Genomic DNA, 27,778 nt, shown 5'->3' on the forward strand with positions numbered 1-27,778 from the left:
CTCACAAGGGGTCTGAGGATCTCATCTCGGTACTTAATGGCAGTCAGGCTACCTCTGGCGAGCACATGGAGGGCTGTGCAGCCCCCCAAAGAAATGCCACCCCACACCATTACTGACCCACTGCCAAACCGGTCATGCTGGAGGATGTTGCAGGCAGCAGAACGTTCTCCTTGGCGTCTCCAGACTCTGTCACATCTGTGAAGAGCACAGGGTGCCAGTGGCGAATTTGCCAATATTGGTGTTCTCTGGCAAATGCCAAAAGTGCTGCACGGTGTTGGGCTGTAAGCACAACCCCCACCTGTGGACGTCGGGCCCCCATACCACCCTCATGGAGTCTGTTTCTGATCGTTTGAGTAGACACATGCACATTTGTGGCTTGCTGGAGGTCATTTTGCAGGGCTCTGGCAGTGCTCCTCCTGTTCCTCCTTGCACAAAGGCGGAGGTAGCGGTCCTGCTGCTGGGTTGTTGCCCTTCTACGGCCTCCTCCACATCTCCTGATGTACTGGCCTGTCTCCTGGTAGCGCCTCCATGCTCTGGACACTACGCTGACAGACACCGCAAACCTTCTTGCCACAGCTCGCATTGATGTGCCATCCTGGATGAGCTGCACTACCTGAGCCACTTGTGTGGGTTGTAGACTCCGTCTCATGCTACCACTAGAGTGAAAGCACCGCCAGCTTTCAAAAGTGACCAAAACATTAGCCAGAAAGCATAGGAGCTCAGAAGTGGTCTGTGGTCACCACCTGCAGAACAACTCCTTTATTGGGGGTGTCTTGCTAATTGCCTATAATTCCCACCTGTTGTCTATTCCATTTGCACAACAGCATGTGGAATTGATTGTCAATCACTGTTGCTTCCTAAGTGGACAGTTTGATTTCACAGAAGTTTGATTGACTTGGAGTTACATTGTGTTGTGTATGTGTTCCCTTTATTTTTTTGAGCAGTGTATATAATTTTTTTTTCGTAGGCAGAAGAGGCGGCACTCCCAGGTTTGTAAACAGTGAAACAGCTTTAGTAGCAGACTTAGGGGCTGATTCAGACCGGATCGTAGATGTGCTAAATTTAGCACATCTACGATCAGCTTCCCTGACATGCGGGGTGACGCCCAGCACATGGCTAGTCCGCCCCGCATGTCAGGCCCTATCCCGTTGCACAAGTATAAAAGCATCACACAGTGGCGATGCTTTTGTACTGGTAGAGTAGCTCCCCACCAGCGCAGCTCCTCTGCGCTGGCAGGGAGCTACCCATTGCTGCTCGGGTCACAGCTGCTGTGTGTGATGTCACGCAGCCGCTGTGGCCCGCCCCCCCAATGGTCCATGCACGACTGCATTGCCTGGACAGCGCCCCCTAAATGGCAACCAAACACCGCCAGCGACCGCCTCTGCCTGTCAATCAGCGATCACAGGGCTAAGACAGCAGACGGCTGAGTTGGGATTCAGTGAGGTTGCACTTGTTCCTGTAAAAAGGAATAGTTTCGTTCAGGATTTGAAATTTTCCTAAGTTCTCTGTTTGGTGACATGTATAAACAGAGGTAGACTATAAGGTTCCACCATTCTTGATTGAAAATAGGGAACGTAACATCATCTAATTTCAACCAAATTTATATATTTTTTTTTGAAGTCTATCTAGATATTATATTTATCGAATTGAATATGTGATTGGATGTAATCATTGGATATTCTAAACCTTTCTAATCAATGGTAATAACTCCTACTATAAGAACTGATTCCAAACCCCTGATGAAGTCCTAACGGACGAAACGCGTTGGGTTTTGCAACGTCTGGTTAACAAAGTCCTTATCACAAACATCTGGTTGGAGATACATCCATTTTGAGTTCTGACTGTGATCACCTGGCTGTAAAATCCTCACATCCAACTGTAATTTATGTATAAGATTGTAATATTGTTTTATATGAATTTTTAGAAGGTTGTGTCAATAACGAACGCTTAGGATAAATATCGTTTGTTTCTGTACAATAAAAACTTTTAATTATTGTCATACAAAAGGCATATTGGCTCCCACGAGAATCCATTTCTATTTGTAATCTACTTTTAATACCTTATCTGACAGAGGGTATTTCTTGTTGGTTTGAGACTAGAGGTATAGCGCAAGATATTAGGGTTGATTTTTTGTTTTGTAATATATATACATATATATACATATACATATATACATATACACACACACACACATATATATATATATATATATATATATATATGTTCTGTCACTGTTCACTTGTTATCCTGATGATGGGGTCAGATTCCCCGAAATGTTGAGGTACTGCTACTAAAGCTGTTTCACTGTTTACAATCCTGGTAGTGCCGCCTTCTCTGTGATTGTATTTGGGGCCAGTATACCCTGGGATGACACACCAGTAAGTTTTGATGCAAGGGTTGTCCTGCCCTGTGTAAGTTCCGGCATCAAACCAACCAATCAAATCAAGAAGTCAATCTTCCACTACTGTACATAATTTTGTGTTAAGCCATATTTTTTTATACACTATAACATGTAATACCATATGATCATATAAACCAGAGTGACTTACCAACATTGCAGATATTTATCAGAAAAATGCAGAGTAAAATGAGGTGAATTTTCTGTCTGTTATGCCCTTCACGCTTCTTAGAAACGGTTTGGAATGACTCTTTTATATATGTAAGGATTGTTTTTCTTGAAGGTGATTTTTTTTCTTCATCATAATCATTGTCACTGCCTTGGTAGTCTTCATGAAATTGACTAAATCCTCCAGAAGGTTTTGAATCTTGTATCCAGAGCAGAACATATAGTGCTGCAAGGAAATTACAGGCACAGTAGACACCAAATAAAACTGCAAATGTACTATGCTGTAGTAAAGTTCCACTTAGCAGGAAGCCGCATGTTCCACCAATAAATATCATAGATTCTGCAATGCCCATCCTAAAAGTACGGTTTGAGTCTTCTGTGATGTCAGCCAAATAACTGAAAGCACTTAAAAAGATTGAAACATGCCCTCCAGAAATACCATTCAATGCAGCAGCACCAAACGTCCAGTAAACACTTATCTCTTTAACATAATGTATGGCGATAAAGAGTCCTCCACTTCCAATAGAGAAGAAACAAGGTAAGATCATTCCTACCTTGCGGTTACCCTTATCTGACCATGCCCCAAGAATTAGAGCTGGTAAAATTGCCAATAAACTAATTATAGCAATGTATATTAACATAATGTATGATCCTCTGCTTTGAACAGCTTTAAATTCATCTTTGTTTTGCTGAATATCTTCACATATGGAGTCATTGTATGATTCTTGGCAAACCTGAAATTATAAGAAAACATATGTTGAAAAAAGGGGACAAAGTATCAAATAAGAATTATTATATGATTTATACAAGAAATAAAAGACACAAAGAAATAATAAAAATATGGACATATCCTGGGTTCCAGTGTAGATAGTCAGGTAGACACCTAAAGTTGACATGCATTAGGTCAACATAGTTAAAAGATCAACAGGGTCAAAAGGTCAGCAGGTAAAAGGTAGACTGTGCTTAAGGTCAGCAGGTACAAAAAGTTGACAGGTTTAAAAAGTCGACAATGGTCGACACAAGTTTTTTTGTTTTTCATATATATTTACACTTTTGCTTCAATAGCCATGTAGACTATAATTGGGAATAGTAACTTGTGCCAAGCATAGTGGTAGAAGAGCAAGGCACTTTGCCCAAAGTGTGGTGAGTGAAGAGAGCATGCAAGGGTATATGTTTGTAAATAATTGTGTTCACATATGATAAAAGATAGAAAACGAAACCCAAAAAACTGGGTCAACCTTTTTTTGTTTCGACCATTTCTATGTCGACCTTTTGACTCTGTCTACCTTTTATATCTGTCGACCTTTTCTACTGTCTGCCTTTTCAATATCGACCTTTTGACTGTGTTGACCTAATGCATAATGACCATATCTGGCCTAATTAATGACTGTCTATCTAATTACTGTAGATCTTCTATACCACACACACATGTCCTTCAACCCTTAGCATGTCTCTTCTAAGACTTTTTTCTAAAGAAGCATTTGGTATTTTGATAAGATTAGGAGAAATCTAATAAAGCAGTATTTTTCAAAGATGGTAATAAAGACGATAAAAAAAGTTGAAAAAAAAAACAAATTATTTTAATATAATACATAGAGAATGACGAACAAGCATACATTCTGTTTAGCTTAATTAGGTACAGAATATGTTTGTACCTTGGATATACAGTACATTGCAGATAAATCTGATTTCAATGAGAATTGTTTTAATGAAATTTAAAGGTCTCTGCAGTGCTTTAATTAGTATGCCGTTCTGTAAAAAAATAACTGAACTAATTCTCTACAGTGACAAAAATGTTACACTGAGATTTGAAAAATGAGATATCTATTTTTACGTAGGACTACGATAAACATAAAGCCACATTCACCACATACAAAAGTACCTGGAATTTTACAAGCACCCAAATACTTATGACCAGTGCCAGCCATGACTCTCACTTATTTATGTTGGAAATGCGATTAAGTGAGGGCTGCATAGGCACAAAACTATACAAGAGTCTTTGGTTTTGTGATTGTTTTAAAAAATAGAACTGTTGCTAGGTAGATTAGTTCCCCTGGAGGGGTTTGGTTGTGGTGTTAGTTTAGCCTATCAGGGTAGTTTGGGAAGGTATCGTGAGAGGAGTATTTATAGGGAGTTTGAACATCAGCACTTCCTTTTGAGTGACTGGAAAGCCCACCCACCCTCCCTTTCTTGACTCTCTCTGATTTGGCTAATTATTTGACGTTTAATTCCTTCTTCGGTCAGGAAGGCGCTTTTGAGCAGCGGCCACATAGGGCATAATTGGTCAATTAGGGACACCTACCCTTTCCAAGGATGGCTAGTGAGCTCTGCCCGTACGAGGGATGATGGGCATTTTCTGTAGGAAAATGGTCACATTATGCAATAGTGAGGGGTTGGGTTGCCTTCTCAACAAAGGTTATGCCCTTGGCTGGATGAGGCGTTTCAGTTACCTCATTTTGCAGAGTTGCATTTATAGTCCCCACCATTTAAGTTGGAGCATTTAATTTGCCGCCATTATTATATCCTTAATTGGCTAGAGCTGGTCATCAAGCTTTTTCCTTGCCATTCAAAAGGGTCATTCAACTTAATAAACACTTGATGAACTTTTTAAAACTTACGCAGTGGTTGTCTGTGTCTTATTTTGGTCCATGTTTTTATTTTAGTGATAAACTAGCTTAATGCTTATGCAAAAGGTTGATCACAATAAATCAATAGACGCCTTATAACATCACCTTTATCAGTTAAATGTCACATTTCCCAAACGCAGTACTCAATTTACCTCAACAGTCCTTTAGGCATATCCCTGCTTGTGCACAAATAGCATAATCAAACTGACTGAGATACTAATTAAGGGGCCAATTCAGTAAACATTGTAAAAATTGCAAATTTGCAAAAATTGCGACCATTCGCAAAATTGCGAAAGCACACCCAAGCGGAAAAACTGCAACACTAATTTAATGTTACAAAAACAAGGTGGGCTTGTGTGAAATGTGCAAATATTGCGAAGACCTAAAAAAATATGCATTATTTGCGTATAAATTTAAGATTTCATGCATTCTTTGCGTACATGTTTCTGATGTTGCAATTTTTGCAAACAACTGTGTTTTAACCCCAAATATTGCACTACCTACTTTCCGGACAAAAAAAAAAAAAAATGGTGTTGCTGTTCTTGAACATATGTTTGTGTGTGTAGCGATATAAAAAAAAAAAAAAGAAACCAAATGTATGTGGTTATGTTTTGTTAACAAAAAATGTGTTGGTTGCTTAAAAAGCATTAAAAAACTGTTAGCTAAAAGACATTAAGCAGATCTTACAAACAAAATGCTTGGAAATGTTAATTAACGTTTGCTTTTAAAAAATAGTGTGGTTGTCAAACCTCGATTGTTAGTAAGTGTAAAAACAATTAGGTTACTAATATATATTTTATAAATAAACATGTGTTACATAGTTTAAAGCTCCATTACATGTTTAGAAGTTTCAATACAGCTGAATGAAGTGATTTGTCGCCTGAGGTGTGAGCTTCTTCAGCTGGGTGTAATGAAGCAATGATTGCAGTATACATCGAACAGTCTACAACTGAGGTCAGCTTGTGCAGATTTTAAAGTAGACCTGTAGTCACTCAGAAACTGCACACCATAAATGTGCGATTAGTTGTAAAAATTGCACATGCACCGCCTACCGATCATCAGCATACGCCCACAACACGCCCCTGCTAATAGTTTTTGTGAGTCCAGCCCTTTAGTATGCCCCTACACACCTACTTTTCGTAGTGCATACGCAGTTTTTGCTTTGTCTCAGAAGTTGTATTTTTTTCTCAGTTTTTGTGGTATATGGTGCAGATTTAGCGATTTTCAGCATTTTCAGCGATTTTTGCTGCTTTGAGTTCCTTGCTGAATTAGGCCCTAAGTCACCTGTGTCTAAGCATGGATATCCTTAAAACCTGAACTGTTGGGCTGCCTTGAACACCACATCTGGGAACCACTGACTTAGGTCATAGATGTCACTGGCGTATATCCAGTGCCAGATTAAGGTCTACATGGGCCTGGAGCTGAAATTTCTGAAGGGCCTATTGTGTGTCTCGGCAGGGTGTATGACTAGTGATGTGGTCTGAAAAAGGGCTGTGGTCTGAGTTATGGACTGAGGCTAGTAACTTTCTATAAGCACCTCAATTGCCTCAATTGCCTATGCTTAAATTAACAGTGTAATGTGAAAGTCTACAAATGTACAAAAGGAAATGCCGCTTGTTAACGTGAAAAAAAAAATGTCTGATATAGTAATATGAGTAGAACTCAAGATATGTATGTTTATAAAATGTTACAATTATGTAAACAGTAATAACAAATATATGACATCATAGTGCATTGAAGAAATAAAATAAAATAAAATTTGGTCTTAAAAGTGGTAATTAATTTATATTTTAACCTAAAAAAATGTCAGTCATCTTAAGCAATGAATAATATATAGGTTCCTGATATGTTTAATGGCATACAAAAGCACCTACAGTAATCTGCACTTATAATTTGTATCCCAAGGTGTTCAAATGGACTATTTTAGGGTTGAGCCATTTACCCAAAATAGATTGCAGTAGTTTCCTGAAGCAAATTGCAGTAGTGCACTAGTCAGGACAGCAGCTTTAACTCATCAGCAGCTGTAAGTGCTGCTCATACAGGGTAACAAAATAGAAAGCAGTGTGAACATATCTGTCAAGAGTTCTTTATACTCTATGGCAGAGGTTCTCAAACTCGGTCCTCGGGGGCACACACAGTGCATGTTTTGCAGGTCTCCTCACAGAATCGCAAGTGAAATAATTAGCTCCACCTGTGGACCTTTTAAAATGTGTCAGTGAGTAATTAATACACCTGTGCACCTGCTGGGTTACCTGCAAAACATGCACTGTGTGTGCCCCCGAGGACCGAGTTTGAGAACCTCTGCTCTATGGAGTCCAATTAATGGCAGATAGGAGAAACTCTATAAATGCCATTGTCCCTGAATTACTGTATTGGCATTGCGGTGGTCATGTGTAGCTGGACTGCAGAGCTTGTGGGCTGGGCATTGCAGCAGTCCCATGTAGTTGGTGCACTATGTGCACACTTACTTGTTATAAACAAATAACGTAAGTATCTGGCGGCAGCAGTAGCTTGAGATGAGGTGGTTGCAGGAAGGGGGAAAGCCAAGTCCGCAGTGCTTAGGCCACCATTTTCCCGGATCTGGCGGAATGTCTCCTGCAGGAGCTTCTGTTGAATACAGTATGTCCATTGACTGTTTGGGGCTCCAGGGGAAGCTCTGGGTGTCCGCTCGGGGTGAGTGTCTCCTGTTACACGCTTTCCGCATCTGCGCTCCTCTCAGCGGGAGCATAGAGGGAGGGGGACACTAGGAACAGACCTCCAGCTACTGGGTGCTTTGTTTCACCTCTAAGTGTCCACCACTGACACACAGCCCCTTACTATAACAGGCTGTGGAAGACACACACTATAAACTGGTAGCTGCGGGAATTGGCGCTGAAGTGATCAGAGGTTGCCACTGCCTGTCATATTAGTTTGAGACATGCAGCAAGCGGCGGAGCATCTGTCTAGACCGGCACCTTTCTGCATTGCTGACCCCGCTGAGAGCGGGTAGTGCTGGCTCTGCAGTCGCCCTACCTACGCAGCCAATTATGCTGTTTAAGTCAAGCATCCTTCCACCAACCACAGCTCCCCAGGGGTGGAACCTATGTGATGTCATCCAGTACAGGAAGAGCTGTGGAGCTCCTCACTGCACCGGAAGGGACCCGGCTTCAAGAGAATGGAGGCATTCCCCAGGCAGGTAGGGCAGGTGGCGGCTCATCAGGGTTTGCATAGGGGCCTAGGAGGACGGCCGCTGGCAGCTTGTGATAGGAAAACATTTTTCCTGTCAATGCTGCCAGTCTCCTTTGGGCCTATTTTCATGGTGAGGCCTGGAGCTGCAGCTCCATCCGCCCCATTGTTAATCCGGCCCTGCTTATATCCCTAGACCACCTCTATTAAGCCCTTTCACTTCCTTGTACCATATATTAACAAATCATTTATACTGTACTAGCTGGAGTACCTGGCGTTGCCTGGGATTTTAAGAATGTCTGTTTATAAAAATAAATGTAAATATTAAACACACAGTATAAATAACATTGTAGATAGCTGAATACCAGTGCTTCGCTATGGGATGAGGATGGTAAATGAGAATGATAGTTGTTCGTTAATTTACGTATGTTGGAGATCTAGTATATAGGCATATCTTGCTTCCCTAATGCACTTTGTGTAGTAGCCGGACCCCTATCTGCCCCCCAAGGGACCCTGCTCTTCCCACTATACAACTCTCAGTCTGTAGCTTCCTGCTGCCTCACATCATGTCAGTGCCCCTGTGAAATTATACATTTATTTACAGTTTCTTATATAGTGCAGCACATTATGTATTTCCTGATATACTCTGTGCTGCTGGAGGTCCATGCTACTTGCACTATATAACTCTCAGTGTGTGGGTTTGTGCTAGCTGCATTCCACTCCTCACGTCATGTCACTGGCCCTGTCACATGCAGCCCTGTCATCACTGACATATCATGCATGTCCTGATATAGTCTGTGCTGCTGGGCCACCCCTAGGGGTGCTAGTGGTGTGTTACCCCCACAGTGTTTGTTCCCAGCGTGTAAGTCATATGTGTACCAAGTTTGTTGTAAATTGGTCCAGGCATTCGGGAGTTATGCTGTCTCCTGAAATACTCTGTGCTATTGTACCATCCCTAGGGGTGCTAAGGGTCTCTGACCCCCACAGTGTTTGTTTCCAGAGTGTAAGTCATATGTGTACAAATTTTTGAGTACATTGCTCCAGCAATTCCGGAGTTATGCTGTCTCCTGATATACTCTGTGCTGCTGTCCCCCCCCCCCATTTTCCAGGGGTGCTATGGATTTCAAATTGTTTTAGTTGCCTCTGTCGTGTTTTAAGACGCTTATATGTAAAATTTCACGATCTTCGACAGAAGGACAAATTTTTGCTTTTATATAGTAGATATGACTCATTATGCAATTGTGATACACCCGTCTGTTAATGATGTGCATAAAATGTATCACATTCTACAGAATTCTTTATATTTCTCATTGTATTTCTGAGTTGATCGCTCGCTAGCAGTTTTTAGCAGCCGTACAAATGCTATGCCGCCGCCCACTCGGAGTGTATTTTAGCCTAGCATAAGTGCAAACGGTTGTATCGCAGAGCGGCTACAAAAATTTTTTGTGTAGTTTCAGAGTAGCTCAAAACCTACTCAGCGCTTGCGATCACTTCAGGCTATTCAGTTTCGGATTTGACGTCACAAACCCACCCAACATACGCCCAGCCACACCTGCGTTTTTCCGCACACTCCCTGAAAATGGTCAGTTGTCACCCAGAAACGCCCGCTTCATCAGAGTCAATCACTCTGCGGAAAGCAGTGTGACTGAAATGCATCACTAGACCCTGTGCAAAACTACATCGTTCGTTTTTTAGCCTGAACGCTGCGCACAAATGCAGCTAGCGATCAACTCGGAATGACCCCCTAGGTCCATGTCTCTGTGCACAGCAATAAGATTGGATCTCTTTAAATAAATCAATTTGCTTTTATCACAAACTGACTGTGAAACATATTAACATAACAGAATTACTATAAATAACTAGACTAGACTGACTAAATTGCCTTGACTAGATCTGACTAGACTGCTTTGAAATTAAGCATGGATCTCTCGTGAGTATGTCCCCCAGTTATAGCGATGTGCGACCCCACGCATCGCTATCGCCGGTGCTAGATTGAGCCTCAATCTAACAGGCCGCTCAATTCAGCGCTGTGTGAAGTGAGCGCCCCCCCTCGCTCTGCACACATTGCGCTGAGTGCGGAGAGAGATGTGTGCTGAGCGGTCTGGAATAGACCGCTCAGCACACATCTCTAGTTGTATACCCCCTTTAAGAGGCAGTCTGCATTACAATTAGTTAAGAGTCAAGGGGTGTATTCAATTGAGAAATTCCCTTATTAGGTTATATGCTGCTTAGCTATTTCCCCATAGATCTCTATGGGGATGGAGGCTTACCACAGTTAGTAAGTTTTGAAAAGCTTACCTTTTAGTCACTAGGTAGCATCATCTTCAGATGGTGTTACCCTAAACACAGCAATGGGGACTTGTGAAGCCAGAAAATATTTGCTTCATTCCTGTCATATCAAGCTAATCTGTTCTGGCAGGAACAAAGACTATGATGCAACAAAAATGTGTATGCATATTTTTTCGTTATTCCATTTGTGCATAAAGTGACCCCAAAAGTAGCTTAGGCAGAAATACATTATATATATATATATATATATATATATATATATATATATATATACACACACACACACACACACATATATATACACACACACACACACACACTTCTCATGTGTTGTGTTTTGGTTCTGGTTCAATACTCGTGTTTTGGATCTGAATTAGTTTTGCCAAAACCACCCTTTCGAGTTTTGGTTTTGGATCTGGATGATTTAAAAAAAACAACAACATAAAAACAGCTAAAATCACATAATTTGGGGGTAATTTTTATCCTACGGTATTATTAACCTCAATGACATTAATTTCCACTCATCCCAGTCTATTCTGAACACCTCACAATAGAGTTGATCACAGCAGCAAATTTGTTAGCAGTTGGGCAAAACCATCTGCACTGCAGGGGGCAGAGGCAGAACTCTGGGAGGCAACGGAGTCATCTGCCGCCGGGCTCCTGCTCTGAAGGGGGGCACCTCTCCTCCCATTCTGTGACACCATTGAATTAAGTTATTTAATAGCTGCCGCTGTCTTTTCACTGGTCCCTGCACCTTACAAATCTCACTCTCTTTATTATACTGAATATACACATTTTACAAGTGTTATACCCAGGATTAGAAACCACGACCTATTACACTGGAAGCAGACACCTTACTGATGAAGTGGTTTGCTCCTGTATAGGAAATATGAGAATTCTAACTATATGAAACTACTTCTCTGACAATTACACGTAACTTCATATACAGTAGTTAGAATTCTCATGCTTCCTCTGCAGGAGCAAATAACTCCATCGGTAAAGTGTCTGCTGTCAGTGTAACAGGTTATGGGTTCTAATCCTGGGTAAAACTGCTAAGAAATGTGTGATTTAAAATAAAAGACAATTAAATGTATAAATACAGTATATAATTTTTTTTCAGAACACTCCACACACACACACACACACACACACACACACACACACACACATATATATATATATATATATATATATATATATATACACGCACACATACATACATATATTTATCTTAATATAGGAAATAGGGGGCACCAATATTTATCTTACCTCCGGGCGTCTGTGACGAACTTACACCACTGGCAGGGGGGCAGATATAACATGTGCAGAGAGAGTTAGATTTGGGTGGGGTGTGCTCAAACTGAAATCTAAATTGCAGTTTAAAAATAAAGCAGCCAGTAATTGCCATGCACAGAACCAAAATAACCCACCCAAATCTAACTCTTTCTGCACAGGTTATATCTGCCACATCTGCAGTGCACATGGTTTTGCCCAACTGCTAATAAGTTTGCTGCTGCTATCTGAATTACCCCCGATATTGTTTTTAGGCCAAAAAGTTGCACCGAGAGAGCTGGATGACTAAGCTAAGCGACACAAGTGTGCGGCACAAACACCTGGCCAATCAAGGAGTGGCACTGCAATGGCAGACAGTATGGCACATAAGAAAACTAGCCCCAAACAGCACATCATGCAAAGAAGAAAAAGAGGTTCAATGAGGTAGCTGTATGACTAAGCTAAGCGACACAAATGTGCGGCACAAACATCATGGGACGTGCTGGAATTTGCTTAGATGTAATACACGCACAGTATTGGTGGCACAGGAGAGCTTACCCCTAAATCACACACACACACACACACACACACACACACACACACACACACACACACACACACACACACAGCAAAGCCTGTAAAATTAATTTGAATAATAATAACCCATTTATTTGGAGCTATCATAATAATATGCAGCACAAGCGAAAGTACTACTACACCACACAGGGCAAACCCTGTAAAAATTAATTGGATAATAATATAAGTAATGTATATAACCCCATTATTTGGAGTAAATAATATACAGCACAGGACACCACCACTGGAATTATGGCAGCACAAGACACCACCACTGTACTGGACTTATACGGTAGTACCCCTGGACTTATATGGCAGTGTCAGACAGGATGGCACTTTAAAAAACTAGTCCCCAAACAGCACAATGCTAAGAAGAAAAAGATGTGCAAGATGGAATTGTCCTTGGGTCCTCCCACCCACCCTTATGTTGTATAAACAGGACATGCACACTTTAACAAATCAATCATTTCAGCGACAGGGTCTGCCACACGACTGTGGCTGAAATGACTGGTTTGTTAGGGCACCCACCAAAAAAAAGCAATCAATCTCTCCTTTCACAAACTGGCTCTACAGAGGCAAGCTGTCGACCTCATCCTCATCCGCCGATTCCTCACCCCTTTCACTGTGTACATCCCCCTCCTCACAGAGTATTAATTCGTCCCCACTGGAATCCACCAACACAGGTCCCTGTGTACTTTCTGGAGGCAATTGCTGGTAAAGGTCTTCCCGGAGAAATTTATAATTAATTTTGATGAACCGTATCTTCTCCACATTTTGTGGAAGTAACTTCCTACGACGATCACTGACAAGGTAACCGGCTGCACTAAACACTCTTTCGGAGTACACACTGGAGGGAGGGCAACTTAGCCCCAGCCCCAGATGCAGGAGAAAATTAAGGAGGAGCTGTTGACGGGTCACATTCTCCACTGCGCTTGAGTCAGGTGCATTCCCCCTCCTTTGACTATATAAAAGGTAGATGTTAGGCTTGAATAGCCTTTTGCTGCTCCTCCATCCTTTGAAGCATACATAGTGTTGAATTCCACCTCATTACTACCTCTTGCTTCAGGTGATGGCAGGGCATGTTCAGGAGTGTTTGATGATGCTCCAGTCTTCAGCACGCGGTGGCTGAATATCGAAAGTGGCGCGCAATTTTCCGCATACCAAAAGTACTTCCTGCATGCCCCTGTCATTTTTCAAAAAATTCTGCACCACCAAATTAAATTGTATGTGCATACGGTACATCGTGGACTGGCTAGATAGATTGTTAGGAGGGTACTGGCAAAGACCCGGCGGTCTTGGTGCACGTTGGCACCAATGACAAAGTTAGCGGAAGGTGGGATGTCCTTAAGAAAGACTTAAGGGACTTAGGAAAGAAACTGAAGGCAAGGACATCCAAGGTAATATTCTCGGAATTATTACCCGTGCCACGCGCTAGTCCAGGAAGGCAGAGGGAGATTAGGGAGGTAAATGTGTGGCTTAGGGATTGGTGCAGGAAAGAGGGGTTTGTGTTCCTGGAACACTGGGCGGACTTCTCAGTCAGGCGCCATCTCTTTTGTCGTGACGGATTGCACCTGACTGAGGAGGGGGCAGCGGTGCTGGGGGGAAGGATGGTTAGAAGGTTGGAGGAGATTTTAAACTGGGAGCCTGTGGGGAGGGTTTAGCTAGAAACTACGGGTCATGCAGTGAGAATAGTGGGGATGGCGGTAGTAAACGAAATGGGGGAGAAGTTGGGGGGAGGGTAAGAGCAGGCGGTAAGGTTACTAACATGGGTACTAAAAGGGATTTTACCAAAGCACTAACCAATGACGATTACAGGTCATCCTTGCTACATAAGGTGAAAGATGTCCCTAACGCAAGGGAAAATACTTATCTTAGTTGTATATATGTAAACGCCAGAAGCATTACTGGTAAAAAGGGTGAACTAGAAATACTTGCAGCAAGCAAACAGTATGATATTATAGGCATTACTGAAACTTGGTGGGATGAATCTCATGATTGGACAGTCAATCTAGAGGGCTATACACTGTTTAGGAGAGACAGACTAAATAAAAAGGGTGGAGGGGTGTGTCTTTACGTAAAGCCGTTTTTAAAACCTAATATATGGGAAGATATTCAGGAGGGGACTGTAGACACTGTCGAGACATTATGGGTAGAAATTGCATGCGGGGAAAAAGGAATAAAAAAGTTAGTATTGGGTGTATGCTATAGGCCGCCTGGTATCAACGCATCTGATGATGAATTGTTACTAAAGCAAATTGAAAGAGCAGCAGGAGTAGGAGACATAGTAGTGATGGGAGATTTTAACTATCCAGAGATAAACTGGAAAAACGATTCATGTGATACTGCTAGGGGCAATATGTTTTTAAACACACTTAATGATAACTACTTAGTCCAACTAATTGAGGAACCAACTAGGTACAATGCAATCTTAGACCTGGTATTAACAAACAATGGGGATTTGGTATCAGGTATTATAGTAGGGGAACCCATAGGAAACAGCGACCACAATATGGTCACATTCAATATCAGTTTCCATAAACAGCCCTATACTGGCTCAACTAGGACTTTAAACTTTAGCAAAGCAAATTTTGAAAAGATGAGGATATTTTTCAGGGATATTGAATGGGAAGGTTTGTTTTTAGGAAAAAATACTACGGAGAAATGGGAGGTACTAAAATTCCTGCTAGCTAAAAATACACTCAAATGTATTCCTATGAGTAGCAAAAAAAGGAATAAAAATCATAAACCGATGTGGCTTAACAAAAAGATTAAGGAACTTATGGGCAAGAAAAGGCGAGCATTTAAAAAATACAAATCTGACGGGGAAGCAGAGTCATTTCAGCACTATAAGGAATGTAACAAAATTTGCAAAAAGGAAATAAGAGCGGCTAAAGTAGAAACTGAAAAACTAGTAGCAAAGGAAAGCAAAGCGAATCCCAAAAAATTCTTTAAATACATTAATAGCAAGAGATTAAAGAAGGAGAGTATAGGCCCTTTAAAAGACAAGTTGGGAGTCTTAAGCAAAAATGATAATGACAGCGGACACACTAAATGAGTTTTTTTCAACAGTATTCACTCGTGAGGACCCAATTCAGGGACTAACGCACAATCTCAATAATGAGAATATCCCACTGATAGGTACTTATTTAAGCGCGGAAGTAGTCTGTGACCGATTAAAACATTTAAAGATTAATAAATCACCAGGGCCCGATGGTATTCATCCAAGGGTTCTAATGGAGCTTCACTCTGAGCTGGCAAAACCGCTATCTTTGATCTTTAAGGATTCAGTTATATCAGGTATGGTTCCCAAAGACTGGCGTATAGCGGAAGTAGTGCCTATATTCAAAAAGGGAAGTAAAGCTGAACCAGGTAATTATAGACCAGTTAGTCTTACATCTATAGTGGGGAAAGTATTGGAAGGTATTCTAAGAGATAGTATTCAGAAGTTCCTTGAAACCAATAAGGTCATTAAAAGGAATCAACATGGGTTTATGAAGGACAGATCCTGTCAAACCAACTTACTTGGCTTTTATGAAACAGTAAGCGCAAACCTAGATCAGGGTAAAGACGTGGATGTAATCTTTTTAGACTTTGCCAAAGCAATCGATACTGTACCACACATGAGACTTATCTACAAGCTACAAGAATCAGGGCTAGGAAGCACAATATGCACTTGGGTCAAAAACTGGTTAGATAATAGGAAGCAGCGCGTTGTGGTTAATGGATCTTTTTCAACTTGGACTGAAGTGCTAAGTGGTGTGCCGCAAGGCTCAGTATTAGGACCGCTATTGTTCAATATTTTCATTAACGACCTAACAGAATGTCTAGAGAGCATGGTGTCAATTTTTGCAGATGATACCAAATTGTGTAAGGCTATAAATACAGAAGAGGATGCCGAGTCTCTTCAGAACGACTTAGTTAAATTAGAACCATGGGCAGCCAAATGGAGAATGCGCTTCAACACAGACAAGTGTAAGGTAATGCACTGTGGTAACAAGAACATAAATTACACCTACCTACTAAATGGGGTAAAATTAGGGGTTTCTGTACTGGAAAAGGACTTAGGTGTCCTCATAGATAGCAAGCTAAGCAGTAGTACCCAAAGTAGGACTGCAGCAAAGAAGGCTAATAAGATATTAGCATGCATAAAACGGGGTATTGATGCTAGAGACGAGAGTATTATACTCCCGTTATATAAATCACTAGTGAGGCCACACCTTGAATACTGTGTACAATTCTGGGCACCGTACTACAAAAAGGATATCCTGGAGCTTGAAAAGGTACAGAGGAGGGCGACCAAACTAATTAAGGGCATGGAGACGATGGAATACAAGGAAAGGCTTGAAAGACTAGGCATGTTTACATTGGAAAAGCGGAGACTAAGAGGGGATATGATCAACATCTACAAATATATAAGGGGACAATACACAGAGCTTGCGCGGGACCTGTTTGTGGTTAGATCAACACAGAGGACTCGTGGACACTCGCTCAGGTTAGAGGAGAGGAGATTCCGCACAATACGGCGTAAAGGCTTTTTCACGGTAAGGACAATACATGTTTGGAATTCCCTGCCCGAGGGAGTTATAATGGCGGAATCTGTCAACACCTTTAAGAATGGGTTAGATAAATTCCTAATGGATAAGGATATCCAGGGTTATGGTGCATAGTCATGCATTATAGTTACTATAAATAGGGATAACATGTAACGGCTGACAGCAGCATCAGTCAGAAATTTTAGTCAAATCATCATGCATAGGAGACCATAAATAGGTTGAACTCGATGGACAATTGTCTTTTTTCAACCTCAGATACTATGTTACTATGTTACTATGTATAACATGGGACGTGCTGGAATTTGCACAGATGTAATGCACGCACAATATTGGTGGCGTTGTCCGATATCACATATTCCCAGGAGAGAGTCTAATTGGGGTAATCCATTGTGCCATGATGTCCCTCAGTATCCATAAGAAGTTGTCAGCAGTGTGCCTCATATGGAAAGCGGTGATACATAGCGTAGCCTGCCTAGGAACGAGTTGGCATTTGCGAGATGCTGCTACTGGTGCCGCTGCTGTTATTGCTGTGGGAGGCCATACATCTACCCAGTGTACTGTCACAGTCATATAGTCCTTAGTCTGCCCTGTTCCACTTGTCCACATGTCCGTGGTTAAGTGGACAGTGGGTACAACTTCATTTTTTAGGACACTGAGGACTCTTTTTCTGACGTCTCTGTACATTCTCGGTATCGCCTGCCTAGTGAACTGTAACCAAAATGGGATTTAGTACCAGGGGGAAACTACCTCCATGAATTCTCTAAGTCCCACTGAACTAATGGTGGATACCGGACGCACCTCTAACACCAACAAAGCTGCCAAGGCCTCGCTTTGCAAAAGGATGACTGCTATATTTCATCTTCCCCACAAAGGACTGTTGGACAGTCAATTGCTTAATGGAAATAGTACAAGTGGTCTTCCGACTTCCCCTCTGGAATGACGATCGACTCACAGCAGCAACAGCAGCAGTGGCAGCAACAGCAGGTGTACCACTCCAGGATCCTCTGGAGGAATCCCGGTTAGGAGAGGAGTCCTCAGTCTTGACAGTGACATGGCCTGCAGGACTACGGATGTTCCTGACTGAGGAGGAAGATGACGTTGAGGGAGTTGGTGGTGTGGCTTGCAGGAGCTTGAGTACAGGACGAAGAATGGATTTAGGTGTCAGTGGACTGCTTACACTCTTACCCAAATTCTCACAACTTGACACTGACTTCTGATGAATGCACTGCAGGTGACATATAAGGGAGGATGTTCCTAGGTGGTTAACATCCTTACACCTACTTATTAGAGATTGACAGAGGCAACAGATGGCTTGACACCTGTTGTCCGGATTTGTGAAGAAATAATTCCACACCGAAGAGGTGGCTTTTTTGGTGGTTTGCCCAGTCATCACAATGGGCTTCTTCGTCCCAAGGACAACAAGAGGTAAATTTACTAAGACAGGATTTCTATTTAAGATGGAATGTTGCCCATAACAACCAATCAGATTCCAGGTATTATCTTCTAGAGGGTGCTAGATAAATGAGAAGTAGAATCTGATTGGTTGCTATGGGCATCTTAAATAGAACTCCCATCTTAATAAATGTACACCCAGGTGTCTCCTCTGGTGCCTGACTTAAACCAACCACATCACCATCATAATCCTCATTGTCAACTTCCTCCTCAGTGCCAGCAACACCCATATCCTTATCCTGGTGTACTTCAACAGTGACTCTTCAATTTGAATATCAGGAACTGGAATGTGGGTGCTCCTTCCAGCACTTGCAGGGGGTGTGCAAATGGTGGAAGGAGCCACCTATTCCCGTCCAGTGTTGGGAATGTCAGGCATCGCAACCACCGGCACACTTGGGGATTTGTGATACCATCTTAGAACGCACAGTTCTTTTCTGTGCTCTTTCCAGCTTAACTCTTATAATTTTTCTAGCTGGAGGATGAGGGCTTCCATCGTCATGTGAAGCTGAACCACTAGCCATGAACATAGAGCAGGGCCTCAGCAGTTCCTTGCCACTCCGTGTCGTAAATGGCATATTGGCAAGTTTATGTTTCTCCTCAGACGATTTAAATTTCTTTTTTTTGGTTCTTTTTACTGAACTTTGGCTTTTTGGATTTTACATGCCCTCTACTATCACATTTGACATCGGCCTTGGCATACGGCGTTGATGGCATTTCATCGTCTATGTCATGGCTAGTGGCAGCAGCTTCAGCACTAGGAGAAAGTGGTTCTTCTTGATCTTTCCCTATTTTATCCTCAAAATTTTTGTTCTCCATTATATTTTGGGAGTTATAGGAGACAATATGCAGCACAGAAATGACTGGAAAGACTGATCGACAGGACACTACCACTGGTCTGATGCAGCACAACAGGTTGTTGTTATAATTATTATACTGCAGCAGTGGACATATAGCAGCAGCGTATATTGTCACTGTAATGAATGATGAGACAGGACACTACCACTGGTCTGATGCAGCACAACAGGTTGTTGTTATAATTATTATACTGCAGCAGTGGACATATAGTAGCAGCGTATATCGCCATTGGAATGACTGATGAGACAGGACACTGTATCCAGTGTCCACTTAACCACGGACATGTGGACAAGTGGAACAAGCCAGACTAAGGACTGTATGACTATAACAGCCCACTGGGTAGATGTATGACCTCCCGCAGCAACAACAGTAGCAGCATCTCACAAATGCCAATTTGTTTCTAGGCAGGCTACGCTATGTATCACCGCTTTCCATAAGAGGCACACAACTGACAACCTCTTACAGAAACTGAGGAACATCATCGCAGAATGGCTTACTCCAATTGCACTCTCCTGGGGATTTGTGATATCGGACATTGCCACCAATATTGTGCGTGCATTACATCTGGTCAAATTCCAGCATGTCCCATGGTTTGCACATATAATTAATTTGGTGGTGCAGAATTTTTTGAAAAATGATAGGGGTGTGCAGGAGATGCCGTCGGTGGCCCGAAAAAATGCGTGCCACTTTTGGCATTCTGCCACTGTGTGCCGAAGACTGGAGCGCCAGCAAACACTCCTAAACCTGACCTGCCATCAACTGAAGCAAGAGGTGGTAACGAGGTGGATTTCAACCCTACATATGCTTCAGAGGATGGAAGCGCAGCAAAAGGCTATTCAAGCCTATACATCCAAGAACGATATAGGCAAAGGAGGGGGAATGCACCTGACTAAAGCGCAGTGCAAGGTTCTCCAACCATTCGAACTTGCCACACGTGAATTCAGTTCAGACACTGCCAGCTTGAGTCAGGTCATTCCCCTCATCAGGCTTTTGCAGAAGCAGCTGGATAAATTGAAGGAGGAGCTAAGACAGAGTGATTCCGCAAAGTATGTGGGACTTGTGGATGAAGCCCTTCCTTCGCTTTGCCAGGATTCATGGGTGGTCAATCTGTTGAAATCAGAGCACTACATTTTGGCCACCGTGCTTGATCCTAGGTTTAAAGCCTACATTGTATCTCTCTTTCCAGTGGACACAAGTGTGCAGAGGTGTAAAGACCTGCTGGTTAGTAAATTGTCAACTCAAGCGGAACGTGACCCATCAACAGCTCCTCCTTCAATTTCTCCCACCACTGGGGCTGCAAGGAAAAGGATAAGATTTCCTAGCCCACCCGCTGGCGGTGATGCAGGGCAGTCAGGAGCAAAAGCTGATATCTGGTTTGGACTTAAGGACCTGCCAATGATTACTGACATTTCTACTGTCACTGCATATGATTCTGTCACCATAGAAAGAATGGTGGAGGATTATACGAGTGACAGCATCCAAGTAGGCATGTCAGAAAGTCCGTACGTATACTGGCAAAAAAGAGGCAATTTGGAGGCCCTTGCACAAACTGGCTTTATTTTACCCAAGTTGCCCCCCCCCCCACTCCAGTGTGTACTCCGAAAGAGTGTTTAGTGCATTGTCAGCGATCGGCGTAGGAGGTTACTTCCACTAAATGTGGAGAAGATTATGTTCATCAACATGAATTATAAATTCTTCTGGGAAGGCCTTTACCAGCAATTGCCTCCAGAAAATACACAGGGACCTGTGATGGTGGATTCCAGTGGGGACGAATTAATACTCTGAGGAGGAGGATGTACACAGTGAAAAGGGTTCTGATTCAGAGGATGATGATGAGGTCGACATCTTGCCTCTGTAGAGCCAGTTTGTGCAAGGAGAGATTGATTGCTTCTTTTTTGGTGGGGGCCCAAACAAACCAGTCATTTCAGCCACAGTCGTGTGGCAGACCCTGTCGCCAAAATGATGGGTTTGTTAAAGTGTGCATGTCCTGTTTATACAACATAAGTGTTGGTGGAAAGGCCCAAGGACAATTCCATCTTTTTCTTCTTTGCATCATGTGCTGTTTGGGGACTAGTTTTTTTAAGTGCCATCCTATCTGACACTGCAGTGCCACTCGTAGATGGGCCAGATGTTTGTGCCGCACACTTGTGTCACTTAGCTTAATCATACAGCTACCTCATTGCGCCTCTTTTTCTTCTTTGTATCATGTGCTGTTAGGGGCCTATTTTTTAAATCTGCCATCCTGTCGGTAACTGCAGTGCCACTCCTAGAATGGCCAGGTGTTTGTGCCACACACTTGTGTCATACAGCCACCTCGGTGCAACTTTTAGGCCTAAAAACAATATTGTGAGGTGTGAGGTTTTAAGAATAGACTGTAAATGAGTGAAAATTAATGTTATTGAGGGTAATAATACCGTAGGAGCAAAATTACTCCCAAATTCTGAGATTTTAGCTGTTTTTATGTTTTTATCAAAAATCATCCAGATCCAAAACCAAAACACGAAAGGGTGGTTTTGGCAAAACCAAGCCAAAACCAAAACACGAAAGTGGAATTAGAACCAAAACCAAAACATGAAAAGTGCCAGCCACACATCTCTACTTAGAACGCACAGTTCTTTGCTGTGCTATTGCCAGCTTAACTCTTATAATTTTTCTAACGGGAGGATGAGGGCTTCCATCGTCATGTGAAGCTGAACCACTAGTCATGAACATAGGCCAGGGCCTTAACCATTCCTTACCACTCCGTGTCGTAAATGGCATATTGGCAAGTTTACGTTTCTCCTCAGACCATTTAAATTTATTTTTTGGGGTCTTTTTACTGAACTTAGGCTTTTTGAATTTTACATGCCCTGTTCTATCACATTGGGCATTGGCCGACGACGTTGATGGCATTTCATCGTCTATGTCATGACTAGTGGCAGCAGCTTCAGCACTAGGAAGTAGTGGTTTTTGATCTTGCCCTATTTTATCCTCCAAATTTTTGTTCTCCGTTATTTTCTGGAGTTATATAACAATATGCGGTACAGGAGACCGTACCTCTAAACCACACAGGGCAAACCCTGTAAAAATTATTTGGATTAAATATTGTATAAGTAAATATACAGCACTGGACAGCACCACTGAACTTATATGGCGGCCCTACTGGACTGGACTTTTACGGCAGTACCACTGGACTTATACGGCAGTACCACTTGACTTTTACGGCAGTACCACTGGACTTATTTGGCAGTACCACTTATTTGGCAGTATCACTGGACTGGATTTATATGCCAGTACCACTGGATTTATACAGCAGTAACACTGGACATATCTGGCAGTATCAATGGATTTATACAGCAGTATCACTGGACATATACAGCATTATCACTGGACTGGATTTATACGCCAGTACCACTGGACATATATGGCAGTACCACTGGACATATACGGCAGAATCACTGGAATTATATGGCAGTACCACTGGACATACACAGCAGTATCACTGGACTGGATTTATACAACAGTACCACTGGATTTATATGGCAGTACCAATGGACAGATACGGCAGTATCACTGGACTGGATTTATACGCCAGTACCACTATATTTATATGTCATGAACACTGGACATATACGGCAGTATCACTAGACTGGATTTATATGCCAGTACCACTGGAATTATATGGCAGTATCACTGGAATTATATGGCAGTATCACTGGAATTATACGGCAGTATCACTGGAATTATACGGCAGTATCACTGGAATTATACGGCAGTACCACTTGACGTATACGGCAGTATCAGTGGATGTATACAGCAGTATCACTGGACATATACAGCAGTAACACTGGACTGGATTTATATGCCAGTACCACTGGAATTATATGGCAGTACCACTGGACATATATGGCAGTATCACTGGACATATACGGCAGTACCACTGGACATATACAGCAGCACAGGGACACCACCCCTGTACTGATGCAGGATAACACAGCACCACTGCAATGGACTGGACTTATACAGCAGCACTGGACATATGGCAGCAGAGGACACCACCACTGTGACTGGACTGATGCAGCACAAGACACCACTACCAGACTGATGAAGCACAACACAGCACCACTGGACTGGATGTATACAGCAGCACTGGACATATGGCAGCAGAGGACAACACCACTGTGACTGGACAGATGCAACACAAGAAACTACCACTGAACGGATGCAGGACACTGAGGACAGAGACGCTCTCCAATGCCGGATAGATATATATATATATATATATACATACATACACACACATACACAATAAAAAAAAAAATATATATATATATATACACATATATATATACACATACACACACTTTTTCTTACTGTTTACAATTCTGTAAAGGACAACAGACTATCTACCAAAGTTCAAAACTATAGCTAAAAAATATCTTCTTGATAGATACTACCTCCATCCCACTTCCGTTAAACAAGAATGCCTTAGAGATCCTTAGAGTAGTGCAAACCACTTTCGAAATTAACGAAATACCCTTGGAATTGGAAAGCATGAGCCAATGTTTTTTGCATTATGGATATAGAAAGTATGATGCACTAAAGAGGGTAATTCACTTTAAATGAGGGGTTGTCTTCTAACAATATTGACACCAACATGAGTGGTCTAGACAAATTTAACCTATATTGCACTTTTAAAGGTGTGTTTTAGGTTCCTTAAAGAAGCAGTGATTCACCATTGGCACATCCTTACAATGGATATATCAAAGACCCTGGAGATCTTCTTGTTATGACAGTTTTTTCAAATCAACTGTCCAGCTTCAATTCACATTGGCTAACCACCAAGTGGGGAGATTATACAGTAGGTGCACCACATGTCCTTTCTTGTTGATTGTGGTTAAATTAATGAAAGAGCAACAACCAAAGGACATAAACCCTGGACTTCAAGATAAACTTGTAGTCTACATTCTTAGTTGCCCATGTGGATATATCAAGATGGATATATTGGCCAAACTCTCTGGTCCCTAACTAGGGGCATTTCCAGGCTTTTTTTTATAATATGTGACTATGTTGGCATGGCAACCCTAAGTGTTTAAATTGTGCAAAGTGGTGTTCACTTAGGAGGCTATGCTCTTGATATAACAGTCTTTGGATACTTAACAGGCACATGTTGTGCTACTTTGTTGCCCCTGATGAAAATTACACAGTGATTGAAACTAACATCTGGCATTGGAGAATGATGTCCCTCTGTATGTTTCAATGAAGCTACACGTCTTCATCTACAGTCATGAACAATGTTGTTCTTGTTCAGGGTCAACCAAGCAGTATTGTTATACTTTGATTCTTCTAACAGTAGATTTAAAATAAAATGGTTAATTAAATATTCAGTCTTGATTTTTTTCTTAGCCATCTGGCAATACAAAGGTATATAAAACATGATATAGGCACAGTATATTTAGTTCTTTGAACTGTATCCATGGATACAAGGCATTTAACAGGTATAGTGAATTTACAATTAAATACTGCTCTTTTTTTCTCTAGAAGATTACATTATAATTTAACAGAAAATTGTGGCTATTATGTGCAGCTGTATTATGCCGACTGCACTCTATCAAATAAACTTCCACAAATGTACTAAGCATTTTTTAGTATAGATATAAAAATAACGAGAGCCTTTTTTGAACTATTATTATAATTTTAATTAAATCGAAAATGTTTACACCAAGCAGCTCTGCATATTATTGTGTGACTTATTCGATGTATCTCTGCTTAGCAAAATCATATATTTATGCATAGGGCTAATAGGAGATAAGATTCCCTTTCTCTGATAATCACAGCTGTCAGGGTGCTATTGGGATCCTAATATACTGGGCCCAGACTAACGGGCTGTGCCAATTATCACTGCTACAAATAGCTTCTTATCTATAGGCTGGTATCTGCCTGTGAATAAGAAACACTTTGCAGAGGAGATCAGGGATGCCAGTGGGACACACTGTCAATAATGTCAGAGCTGGATTGAGATTAGACATGATGGTTGCCTATCTGAGGTGGCCTTTGTATCTACATTAGCATGTGAGAAGATCTGATGGGCATGCAAGAGCAATTTGTTTGGCCTGATAGCATGTGGGGAGATCAGGGCTGCATGTGATATGGTCTGCAGGATATAAGGCTCAAGTCAGTACTGTTGGAGTAATACATAATATACTGCACCTTTGCGCCTACTGGGTTTGGTGAAGGTAGGGAGTTATTGGAGGAAAACCATGCAAGTACAGGGAGAATATACAAACTCCATAGTAGGAATTGAACCCGTGACCCATTACACTGTTCGTGCTGCCTGTATAATTTGCGATGGCCCTCACAATTTCTGATAGCAGTCAGTGCAGTAACAATAATAATTGTGCTCTGCTTTCTGTATCCCAGCCCTTTTCATTGTTACCAATGGTCTTTGATCCATTTGTTGCTAACAAGAAATTGTCATATGGTGTCCAGGCAAAGTTGGCTACATACCACGCCACAAAAAAACAAATATTTGCCAATGTATTGATACAGGTGGTGAGGGCTGCGCTATCTACTACGGTTTATAGTGGCTGCCACTGAGGAATATAGGAAACCTAGCTTCCTTTTGTATCTTGGCAGTGTGAATTGGGATATCTTCAGCACTCACTTTTTCTTACTAAATAAAACACTTGTTAAAGAATTATAGGATTCATTAATATAGGCATATTAAAAGCGGGATCCAGTCTCTAGATCGACAGTAACTAGATCGACACTATCTAGGTCGACCACTATAGGTTGACAGTAACTAAGTGAAAAGGGGTTTCTAGGTCAACAAGGTCTCTAGGTCGACATGTTCTAGGTCGACAGGTCGACATGAGTTTTTCACGATTTTTTTTACCTGGTCATACTTAACGATCCACGTGGACTATGATTGGAATGGTAAGCATGGCGAGCGAAGCGAGCAATGTGATGGGACACGGTGCACTAATTGGGGTTCCTGGTCACTCTACGAAGAAAACGACACCAAAAAAACATAAAAAACTCATGTTGACATTTTGATCTGTCGACTTAGAGACCCTGTTGACCAATAGTAGTCGACCTAGTTACTATCTACCTTCCATACCACACCCATTAAAAGCATACATAAAATTATATTTGTGGAAATCTTACTAATACCGGTATACAAACTACAATTACAAAATATACAAACATACAGTACAACAGTAATCCTTTATGAACGGTGGGCGGGGGGAGACACTAAAGTAGAGAATTCCTATGCTCCACCAATTTAAAATGATTATAGCTCACTCTGATTTGAAAAAGTTGGCTCCTATGCCTCACAGTATTGTTCTGCTCAAACTAAATTGCTTTGGGATAAGAGAGTTACATTTTCTTTTGGGAATAAGAAATAATTAGAAAAAAAATGGAGTTGTGTACATAGATATATGGTTTTAGACTGACACTGTAGCCTTGATACATTTTTGTTAATAGAAGTTACATTTTATGACTGAAGTTTTATTGCATTTTTTCTCCCATAAACAATTTGAAAATGCCAATCAGACAAACACACCACTGCGGCTGTAACAGCACCAGCAATATAGCCTGAGGTTGTAAACGGGCTAGAACCTGTGCAGTGAAGTCCAAATGGATAAACAAAAAATCTGAACATAGTGGCACTTTCACCCGTATTCACTCTTCAGCTGTCGGATCTTCCGCCCGTCGTATGCAGCTATCTGATTTTGATACCTTTTACAAGCTCTGCCTGAACGTGTCTGCTAGGTACCGGCCTACCTGCATGCAGACACCATAAGCGAGGTGCAGATTCCATTGGCTACATGTCAGTGAATGACAGCCATCAACACATACAGCCCTGCATGAGACCTCCATTCACGCTGCAGAGATAGCCGGTCCACATTGGAAACAGACAGCACATCACTGCATCTGAAAAGCTACAGCCTCTTCAACTGAGTATTGCCATACAAAGAACAAATAGCCACGTGCATTGTTGCAAAGGGTTCCTTGATTGCTAAATAGGAACCAGAACGGTGGTAACTATACGGGGGTAATTCTGAGTTGATCGCAGTAGGAATTTTGTTAGCAGTTGGGCAAAACCATGTGCACTGCAGAGGAGGCAGATATAACATGTGCAGAGAGAGTTAGATTTGGGTGGGTTATGTTGTTTCTGTGCAGGGTAAATACTGGCTGCTTTATTTTTACACTGCAATTTAGATTGCAGATTGAACACACCCCACCCAAATCTAACTCTCTCTGCACATGTTATATCTGCCCCCCCCCTGCAGTGTACATGGTTTTGCCCAACTGCTAACAAAGGGGGTCATTCCGAGTTGTTCGCTCGCAAGTGAATTTTAGCAGATTTGCTCATGCTAAGCCGCCGCCTACTGGGAGTGAATCTTAGCATCTTAAAATTGCGAACGATGTATTCGCAA

At 41.8% G+C, this 27,778-nt stretch overlaps 1 protein-coding gene across 1 annotated transcript in view; it reads right to left on the reverse strand.

Moving 5' to 3' along the window:
- The window catches only part of LOC134910984 (proton-coupled folate transporter-like), a 668,553-nt gene that overhangs the window by 420,615 nt on the left and 220,160 nt on the right, over positions 1–27,778 (reverse strand). Inside the window, exon 4 of the mRNA XM_063919378.1 lies at positions 2,550–3,300. Within this exon, the coding sequence (XP_063775448.1) occupies positions 2,550–3,300 (751 nt within the window). The remainder of the gene's footprint in view (positions 1–2,549; positions 3,301–27,778) is intronic.

Source organism: Pseudophryne corroboree, chromosome 4, assembly GCF_028390025.1.
Source record: "Pseudophryne corroboree isolate aPseCor3 chromosome 4, aPseCor3.hap2, whole genome shotgun sequence".
Taxonomy (NCBI): domain Eukaryota; kingdom Metazoa; phylum Chordata; class Amphibia; order Anura; family Myobatrachidae; genus Pseudophryne; species Pseudophryne corroboree.